This window comes from Stomoxys calcitrans, chromosome 2 (assembly GCF_963082655.1).
Source record: "Stomoxys calcitrans chromosome 2, idStoCalc2.1, whole genome shotgun sequence".
Lineage (NCBI taxonomy): Eukaryota > Metazoa > Arthropoda > Insecta > Diptera > Muscidae > Stomoxys > Stomoxys calcitrans.
In genome coordinates, this window is record NC_081553.1 from 1 (window position 1) to 11,065 (window position 11,065).

Below are 11,065 nucleotides of genomic sequence, written 5' to 3' on the forward strand. Positions count from 1 at the left end.
GTGTAGATGAGAAGGTAAAGGAAAAGTGTGAAATTTAAGAAACATAAGGAATAATAGATAAAGGGAGTGTACTCGATAAGAACCAACAAGTGGTCCGCTTGCTTTCATATACATAAACACGTATTTGAAACACCGTTAATCCCATGGCTACCGGATTGACCCGATGGAACCTCGGTGAGGTGTAACCGGTGCATGGAGTGGGTACATTTCCGATCTTGCTCTGGCCTCACTTCACTACGGGAGTATAGGCATACTGGTTATGTCGCAAGGTGCTGTGCGAACATAGGCAGCAGTAGGTCACAAGCGTCGTGGTCGAACTATTTGACTAAACTACTTTTTTCACTTGGCAAACTAAACTATCAACACAAGAAAGGTGTAAGGTGCTGTGCGAACATATACAGCAGTAAGTCACAAGCGTCGTCGTCGTCGGACTATGTGAACAGCAACATCCAAGCCCAATATTGCCAACCCAGTGCCGGGAAGTGTATCTTTTTTGCAATTGAATTGCAATGGTCGGAGAGGCAAGATCGACGAGATAGTAGATTTTATATGTCGAAAGAACATATTGGTTGCGACGGTCCAGGAGAGAGACGTATAGGCCGATCACCCTTCTCTCACCAGTAGCCAAGACGCTTGAGGCACTACTCTTCCCGAGCCTCGTTGGATAATTTCCATTCGCCGGCCATCAGCATGGATTTCGAAGACTGCATAGCACAACAACCGCTTTGGATACCATCACCGCAGACATTTGCCGTGGCTTTAATCAGCTCAGTCCATGTGATAGGACGGACCTCGTGCCACTGGAATTATCGAAGGCATTCGAGGACATCACCAACACGTCCCTCCAGCCAGGCCTGAAACGCTGGGTCGCAAATTATCTGTGTTGTCGCCAGTCATTTGTGGAATTTAGGGACAAGAAGTCGAAGCACGGACAAAAAGTGAAGAAGGGACAAGAAGTGAAGCAGGGAGTTCCCCAAGGCGTGGTGATATCTCCGGCACTGTTTAACCTCTACATCCCAAGTACTTGGCGTCACATTTGACAGCTCTTACACATTCTCCCCACATATCACAACAATTTGCGATAAGGTCAAAAGTAGAAATAAGGCCCTCAAGACACTTATCGGCAGCACTTGGGATCTGACAAAAACTATTCCCTTTGAGTTGTTCCATAGCCCTTTTTTCCCTGAAAATTTTAAAAAAACAGCAAGAACAATTTTTTTATTATTCTTGTTTTTTTCAACGGTACCAACCATTCTAACAAATGTGTTAGATTTTGCATCTTTTGCAATATTACTGATGGTTTTTTTTTTCTTTTGGGAATTTTCGAAAAGGGGTATAAAAACTGGCGCCATTATTGTGGCACAAAAACTGGCTCACTATATATGGGCGTAAAGTTCGGTGGAGCCGAATTTTATGTGTCCTCCACTACCAATTATAATTTCTTTTAACGATTCCTTGCAATTTTAAGACAATACTGACATATTTTAATCTATTCAAATAAGAATTTGGTTGCCGGCGTATTCGAATAAAGCATTTGATTTGAAGCAAATTTGGAAAACAGCTGTTGATGGATTTCCTTAGCATGTTAAAACGAAATTTCCAAAAAGGACCCTTTTAAACCAATGGACCCAAATTTGAACACGAACATTCCATGAATGAGGTGCTCTTCGATGCGACTTTAATCGGACAATACTTTATTAAGCAGTTTTACATTCCAAATATCGTCAACATTAGTGAGAGGATAATTAACACTAAAAGTCATCGAAAGATGAGTTTATAAGAAAACATTTTGCAAAATCTGGACGTCCATAACGAAAAAGACCGCTCGCTTCACCTACTCTGATGATCGAAGAAATGTATACGGGACTACTTTTTCCGATTTTTTTTTTTAAGTTTGAAATCACCGAAGAATAGTTGATAGTGTCATATCATGTTTAATCGGCCAAATTTAGTTCTTTATTTTTTCTGTGTAGGTATCGCCGGAAATGTATGTCGCACATACGTCAGAGTTTATTTTAAAAATAAATCGGAAATTGAATACTAATAGTTAATCTCTTAAATTTAACTAATATTACCAATAATATTTTATAATACATATTATAAAAGTTAACATTAAAATTTTTTCTTAAAAATAAATCGGGAATTAAATACTACTAGTTAATATCTTAAATTTAACTAATATTATCAATAATAATTTATAATACATATTATAAAAGTTAACGGGAATTAAATACTACTACTTTTCACATTGAAATCTGATTTTTTTGTATCTTGACAAGTGGTTGGTAAAGAAGGCATACGTTGAACACATGTTTAATGGTACGAATTAAATTGTTATTTAGTAATACAAATTGTGGTTTATTTCTGCGTTCTGTTGTGTCCTCTATGTCCACATATGTAATGCGAATGTGCCAAATATATGTCTAGTTTCCATCATGGACAGATACATGGTGGCGCAGGTAGACAAAAAATAGAAAACATGGTTTTTGTTTACCCCCAAATAAAATCAAACAATCTATTAAATAATAATTGTAAGAACATGGTGGCGTGGGTAGAAATAGTGTAAAGCAGAAAAAATTAGGATGTGAACAAATGAAATAAAAAGATTTGAAGCAACAACTTTTTATCATAAAATTTTGAATTATTTATATAAGCTCTATAGATACAACAATTAATCTACAACAACGATATAATGTTGAAAGTAAACAAGTAGCAGGGGTTTTTCGAGGTTTATGCTGTTTGCTGCATTTTATACGTTTTATACAAGTATATGACGTTTTCGAAGTTTCAAAATGTTCATGGCCAAATCTTTGCACTTCTTCCTTATACCTTTCTTTGGACTCCTATATTGTTGTGTGTAAATATGTCTAGCTCCTATAGATGAACAAGCTTGTTCCGGTCCTAAGGACCGATCGCCGAGGAAACATGATGGCCATTGGTTGTTCAAAGGCGCCAACAACTCATATCGAGCATCATTAGCACTCAGTACTTATGCAACAGCACATCTTCCTTATAGCTTTCTTTGGACTCTTATATTGTAGTGTGTAAATATGTCCACTTGACCCTTAAAGTAAATATAAGCTTTGTGCCATACTCTCAAATACATAGATGAACAAGCTATAGATGAACAAGCTTGTTCCGGTCCTAAGGACCGATCGCCGAGGAAACATGATGGCCATTGGTTGTTCAAAGGCGCCAACAACTCATATCGAGCATCATTAGCACTCAGTACTTATGCAAGAGCACATCTTCCTTATAGCTTTCTTTGGACTCTTATATTGTAGTGTGTAAATATGTCCACTTGACCCTTAAAGTAAATATAAGCTTTGTGCCATACTCTCAAATACATTTTATATAAGCTCATATTATCATAGCCGGTAAAAAAGTCCTGTTTCATTTGAGTCCTATATTGTCCACTTGAGATGGAACCGCAGACATTTGGCCAAAATATGGATGCCAAATTTGTGCTCTACTGCCAAATATAATTTCATGTATGCCCAAAATTGCCATTGTCGATAAACATGTAAGGTTTGGAGGGCGTTTAGAGGCTGGAGCTGGCACTCCTCCACTTTGCCCTAGACATTTTTACCAAATTCGTTCTTTACTCCCAAAAACCTATCATTTGAGCCCCATATTGATATGTTCCGGAAATAAGTTTAGGGAATGGTTTGGGGCTTATTTTGTTGTTGTTGTTGTAGCCACATGTCTGTTTGTGGACGTGACGATCTTCGTCTAGCTCCGGTGCTAAGGACCGATCGCCGCGGGAACATGATGGTCATTGGTTGTTCAAAGGCGTCAACAACTCATATCGAGCATCATTAGCACTCAGTACTTTTGCAAGAGCCGGTGCCGCTCGGCCTCTCACTGAGACTCTCTGCTCGATACCGCAGATTTTCCGCGACTGCAATTGCAACTACCCCGTATAGAGCATTCCATTATTCGCAACCTATGGACGCGCCTGGTAGCTCGCAGCGAACCTTCGCGTGATAACAATGAACACCATACAGATCGGAGAACAAAGTTCCAGCCTGTGTGGTGCTCATGGCTATGCACTGCCGGTGGCTTTGTGGCTTACCCATAAACACTTGGTCCCAAAACTGGATTTCATTTACACTCTCAAATTTGAGTCCCATATGGTAATTATGGGTCAAATAACTTATTTTCGGTGTTTTAATAAGCGAAGCACTGCCGGGGGTTTTGGGGCTTACCCACAAACACTTGGTTCCAAAAGTGGATTTCTTTTATACTCTCAAATTTGAATCCCATATGGTCATGATGGGTCAAATAACATATTTTAGTTGTTTTAAAAAGGTTAAGCACCACCTAGAGACTTTAACACAAATTTTAATGTAATTTTCCTAGTCTTCTCCCAAATTGCTTTCATTTGGGTCACATATAGCAATTATCTTGTTATAGTACCAATTTGAGAACTATATTTCAGTCTCCATAATGTAGCATCACTTGCTCTAGAGTTGTAACATATCCATGATGCCTTATATTTCATTATTGAACCTATGCAGTTGTACAAAAAGCTCCAACGAATCAGTACTTTTGCCCCTCGTGGACTCCTATATTGAACCTATGCAGTTGTACAAAAAGCTCCAACGAATCAGTACTTTTGCCCCACCATGTTTAACTGTCTTTTTTTGTAAATTGTGATTTATATCATGTACTAACCGAACCGGGCCCGCTCCCCAGCGCCTTCTTTAATGCTCTTATCCATTTTATTTGCAGTGGACGATAATATGATGTGAACGCTTGGGTACAAATCCTGGCGAGAACATTGGAAAAATGTAAAGTGGTGGTTACCCCCTCCTAATGTTGGCGACATTTGTGATTTATAATGTCATGCAGTGCGACAGCATGCATGACACCTAGAGACTTTAACACAAATTTTAATGTAATTTTCCTAGTCTTCTCCCAAATTGCTTTCATTTGGGTCACATATAGCAATTATCTTGTTATAGTACCAATTTGAGAACTATATTTCAGTCTCCATAATGTAGCATCACTTGCTCTAGAGTTGTAACATATCCATGATGCCTTATATTTCATTATTGAACCTATGCAGTTGTACAAAAAGCTCCAACGAATCAGTACTTTTGCCCCTCGTGGACTCCTATATTGAACCTATGCAGTTGTACAAAAAGCTCCAACGAATCAGTACTTTTGCCCCACCATGTTTAACTGTCTTTTTTTGTAAATTGTGATTTATATCATGTACTAACCGAACCGGGCCCGCTCCCCAGCGCCTTCTTTAATGCTCTTATCCATTTTATTTGCAGTGGACGATAATATGATGTGAACGCTTGGGTACAAATCCTGGCGAGAACATTGGAAAAATGTAAAGTGGTGGTTACCCCCTCCTAATGTTGGCGACATTTGTGATTTATAATGTCATGCAGTGCGACAGCTCTATGGTGTCGGCACGACGCCGTTAAGACTCGGCTATAAAAAAGAGGTCTTTCATTATTGAGCTTAAACTTGAATCGAACAGCACCCATAGATATGTGAGGAGTTTGCCCCTGTGCTTTAATGAAATGTTGATGGCCAAATCTTTGCACTACTTTCTTATACTTTTCGTGGACTCCTATATTGTAGTGTGTAAATATGTCCGCTAGGCCCTTAAAGTAATTATAAGCTTTGTGCCATATTCTCAACTACTTTTTATATAAGCCTCACATTACCATAGTCGGTAAATAAGTCCTATTTCACTTGAGCCCTATATTGTCCACTTGAGATGGTACCACAGACATTTCGCCCAAACATGGATGCCAAATTCGTGCTCTACTCCCAAATACCTTTCATTTAAGCCCAAAATTGCTATGGTCGATTAACATATACGGTTTGGAGGGCGGTTTGAGGCTGCGGCTGGCACTCCGCTCCTTGCCCTAGAAATATTTACCAAATTTGTTTTTTACCGGAGCCGATAAGAACCGGTGCCGCTCGGCCTCTAACTGAGACTTTCGCTCGATACCGCAAAATTTTCTGCGACTGGAATTGCAACTACTCCGTATAGAGCATTACACTATTCGCAACCTGTGGACACGCCTGGTAGCTCTCAGCTGATCTTTTCGTGACTACGATAAACACCATACAGATCGAAGCTCAAAATTCTAGCAGGCATGGCTCGCATAGGTATTAGAGGTGTGCACGCAAGTCGTGTGTTGTCGTGTCTCTCGTGTTATCGTGAGTGAGATCCAAACCCAATCACTTGATAGTGCGTGACCGTGATTGTATTAAAATTCTTCGATCTGAGTAAGTAAAATCATGCTCACGACACTAATCATGAGATACTCACGACTTACGAGACGCTCACGACTCACGAGAAAATCACGACTAAATAAAAAAAAATAATAATAATGAAAAAATAATTTTTTGCAGGCTATCAAAACTTACGGCATTTTAACGTACGAATCTGTTTACATATGCATAAAAATTAAAAGATCAAATAACTGGTTATGCAGGCATAATACATTTAAGATATTAAATTTGAGTCCCATATGGTAATTATGGGTCAAATAACTTATTTTCGGTGTTTTAATAAGCGAAGCACTGCCGGGGGTTTTGGGGCTTACCCACAAGCACTTGGTTCCAAAAGTGGATTTCTTTTATACTCTCAAATTTGAATCCCATATGGTCATGATGGGTCAAATAACATATTTTAGTTGTTTTAAAAAGGTTAAGCACCACCTAGAGACTTTAACACAAATTTTAATGTAATTTTCCTAGTCTTCTCCCAAATTGCTTTCATTTGGGTCACATATAGCAATTATCTTGTTATAGTACCAATTTGAGAATTATATTTCAGTCTGCATAATCTAGCATCACTTGCTCTAGAGTTGTAACATATCCATGATGTCTTATATTTCATTATTGAACCTATGCAGTTGCACAAAAAGCTCCAACGAATCAGTACTTTTGCCCGAATCAGTACTTTTGCCCCTCGTGGACTCCTATATTGAACCTATGCAGTTGTACAAAAAGCTCCAACGAATCAGTACTTTTGCCCCACCATGTTTAACTGTCTTTTTTTGTAAATTGTGATTAATATCATGTACTAACCGAACCGGGCCCGCTCCCCAGCGCCTTCTTTAATGCTCCTATCCATTTTATTTGAGCCCTACATTGCAGTGGACGATAATATGATGTGAACGCTTGGGTTCAAATCCTGGCGAGAACATTGGAAAAATGTAAAGTGGTGGTTACCCCCTCCTAATGTTGGCGACATTTGTGATTTATTATGTCATGCAGTGCGACAGCTCTATAGTGTCGGCACGACGCCGTTAAGACTCGGCTATAAAAAAGAGGTCTTTCATTATTGAGCTTAAACTTGAATCGAACAGCACCCATGGATATGTGAGGAGTTTGCCCCTGTGCTTTAATGAAATGTTGATGGCCAAATCTTTGCACTACTTTCTTATACTTTTCGTGGACTCCTATATTGTAGTGTGTAAATATGTCCGCTAGGCCCTTAAAGTAATTATAAGCTTTGTGCCATATTCTCAACTACTTTTTATATAAGCCTCACATTACCATAGTCGGTAAATAAGTCCTATTTCACTTGAGCCCTATATTGTCCACTTGAGATGGTACCACAGACATTTCGCCCAAACATGGATGCCAAATTCGTGCTCTACTCCCAAATACCTTTCATTTAAGCCCAATATTGCTATGGTCGATTAACATATACGGTTTGGAGGGCGGTTTGAGGCTGCGGCTGGCACTCCGCTACTTTGCCCTAGAAATATTTACCAAATTTGTTTTTTACCGGAGCCGATAAGAACCGGTGCCGCTCGGCCTCTAACTGAGACTCTCGCTCGATACCGCAAAATTTTCTGCGACTGGAATTGCAACTACTCCGTATAGAGCATTACACTATTCGCAACCTGTGGACACGCCTGGTAGCTCTCAGCTGATCTTTTCGTGACTACGATAAACACCATACAGATCGAAGCTCAAAATTCTAGCAGGCATGGCTCGCATAGGTATTAGAGGTGTGCACGCAAGTCGTGTGTTGTCGTGTCTCTCGTGTTATCGTGAGTGAGATCCAAACCCAATCACTTGATAGTGCGTGACCGTGATTGTATTAAAATTCTTCGATCTGAGTAAGTAAAATCATGCTCACGACACTAATCATGAGATACTCACGACTTACGAGACGCTCACGACTCACGAGAAAATCACGACTAAATAAAAAAAAATAATAATAATGAAAAAATAATTTTTTGCAGGATATCAAAACTTACGGCATTTTAACGTACGAATCTGTTTACATATGCATAAAAATTAAAAGATCAAATAACTGGTTATACAGGCATAATACATTTAAGATATTAATTTTCGTACGTTCATTTCAAACGCATGGAAAAAATTATTATTCGCTTCATGGAAAAATATTTGTTTAAACGTGACTCGTGAGCTTTTCGTGAGTCCGGGGAATTAATATGTGGCTGTTAAGATGGAAATATTGGGGTTCAAATATTACTACATTCATTCCCAAAATGTTCAATAAGTGTAAGATTTTTGACAATGACCGACCGTTAAATGCAATCATCAATTGCAGGACAAACCCAGATATTTCTATTATATTTACACAACGCCAACCGTTTTTAATAATCAACACTAATAATAATTAAAAACGCATAAAGCTATGCCGGTCCACATTTTGGATGATCACGACCACTGGTATGTTTTAATCCCGTACTTAGTTAAGTCTAAGTTATTTTGTTTCCATGATAGAAAATATATTGTGTAGCAATTTTCGATTAAGTAAGGTACAACCTTAATATAAGCCTGAATAATTTACATAGTTTTCACGTAAGTATATTCCTAGCTAGTCCGAATATTTACCATTGTCAAAGTAAAAGGAGGTCTTGAATAATTCTATGGGTTTGTATTCAGAAAAGTTACTAGACAGTGTTGAAGATGTTGCTTCTTGTGTATCCATCGAAGGAGCTGAAGTCAATGATGTTTTGGTAAGTTGAATCAGGCCCTTTAAGCTGTAGTCGGCAACGTTTAATTCCAATTCAGTTTTCTCCAATGATTTTTCTACTTCGTCAACATTGGAATCTACTATTTCAACAAATTTTTCAAGTTTATCTATCTGCTGCTGTAGACATCCAAAATTAGGAGCAAATGTTAAAATGCTGCTTAAATACTCTTCAATAATGATGTTTGAGTCTCCTTTAACCTTGATATAAGAAAGAAGTGAATGGAAGTTAACAATATCCATTAAATCTTACATTTGTCAATAAGGATTCCAATTCATCTAGTCGTGTCATCATATCTTCTATGCTCATACATATGGGATTAATCTAAAAATATTTGGGAGGGCATTGTTAGTTGGTATCTTTTGGGCAAGTTAGCTGCATATACGTAAATGAAGATTTCCACATTTTAAAAAAGGAACCATCACCACTCCAAGGTCCACAACAAAACATATTATTTTAGAATGAGTTACCTCCTTCTCCAAGCGTGCACTTTGAAGCAACAGCTTTGCATAATCTTCCGATGCTTTTTCCATCGAGAATCAATATCTCTTCTCTTCCGTTCTCGATTTTGGGTTTGTATTGCCTCCTCTTTAAGGCAGTCTCAGATGTTCACAGATCTTTATGAAATCCATAGTATATGCTTGGCAGGGATGGAAAAGTCATTACAATAGTACTTTTTCGACCCGATGAGAACCATAATACCCTTGTGCCCGATTAAGTACATTAAGCCTAGTGCTGCGCAAGACAAATATAACAAGTAGGAGCAGTTGGACCACAAAAAAAAATTTGAACACTATAAGTTGGCACTATATTCGGTTTTCGCGATGAAACTCCATATAAAAAAAATTAAGCGGAAAATATTATTGAAAAGTTTTCATTTCGTTATAACTTATTTTTTCATCTAGGGAAAATTTACATTTCACGACGCCCAAAAAGACCACAACCACAGTCGCTGGCCAGAAAGTCGTTTTCTTACGTAAAATAAACGTGATCGCCAAACTTCTAATTGTAACTAAGTGTTTGTCAGTGTGATCTTACATGGATATACTCGGGGTGGAAAAAAGTAAGTACTTGTGGATGCATAAATAAGAAAGTATTTGTATACAAATATAAATATACTGCTGAAATAAAAAAAATGTTTCTGTTGTACTTTAGGATATACAATTACAACAACAATACTTTGATACTAGTGGAAGTTGCTGGCAGAGGCTTTTGAAAAGTTGTGCTTATTTAACTTATACCAGTGAAAATTCTACAAAATCCTATTATTTTTACAAATAAAAGATGCATTCGTTTCTTTTAAAATAGTTTTATGTTTCTTTATTTATTAATTTCGAAGGGTGGGTTTTGGTTGAAATTACAAAAACATGCATGAATTTCAGTAAGATCCACACACTCACATTTATGTGTACACATGCATGTAAGCAGTTGATAAAATGGTTGGTGCCATATTAATTGCATATGTAAATGGCAACATTTTGGCCAAAGCAACCTAAATAAATCAAATGTGGTAACCTTGTCAAACCAATGAAAGAACGATTTTCGGAAATTTTTCACTAAAAAAAGTAGTACCAGCCTTATAGCAAGGCACTCTGTTTTTACGGTTTTTCATGTGAACATCTTTCAAACTCCATATAAAAAATGTATTGGGTTGCCCAAAAAGTAATTGCGGATTTTTTAAAAGAAAGTAAATGCATTTTTAATAAATCTTAGAATGAACTTTAATCAAATATACTTTTTTTACACTTTTTTTCTAAAGCAAGCTAAAAGTAACAGCTGATAACTGACAGAAGAAAGAATGCAATTGCAGAGTCACAAGCTGTGAAAAAATTTGTCAACGCCGACTATATGAAAAATCCGCAATTACTTTTTGGGCAACCAATATAAAGGTGGAGTTACATAACCCGCGTAGCACTTCTGCGTATTTACGCGTGTATGTCAGAAAAAATTAAAATAGGTTGGTTTGTATTGTGTGAGTTACACAACAAATGCACTCATGTATGTGACTGAATAAGTTAACCAACTCTAGACTTTCAGGGAGCAAAACATATGAGTTGAATATGTTTACTGTT

General features: G+C 37.7%; 1 protein-coding gene and 1 long non-coding RNA gene across 2 annotated transcripts; one reads left to right on the forward strand and one right to left on the reverse strand.

Annotated features, from left to right (window-relative positions):
- Positions 1–1,928: 1,928 nt before the first annotated feature.
- LOC131995039 (biogenesis of lysosome-related organelles complex 1 subunit 4-like) lies at positions 1,929–9,642 on the reverse strand. The gene is made up of 3 exons (XM_059362645.1): positions 9,464–9,642; positions 9,246–9,317; positions 1,929–9,193 (listed from the first exon to the last, which is right to left on the reverse strand). Exons 1-3 carry the CDS (start codon positions 9,524–9,526, stop codon positions 8,837–8,839), a joined length of 492 nt encoding a protein of 163 aa, XP_059218628.1. The 5' UTR covers positions 9,527–9,642; the 3' UTR covers positions 1,929–8,836.
- Positions 9,643–9,911: 269 nt separating this feature from the next.
- LOC131994905 (uncharacterized) lies at positions 9,912–10,298 on the forward strand. Its single transcript, XR_009396943.1, has 2 exons — positions 9,912–10,056; positions 10,149–10,298. It is a non-coding gene; the product is annotated as an uncharacterized LOC131994905 (long non-coding RNA).
- The last annotated feature ends 767 nt before the right edge of the window (positions 10,299–11,065 follow it).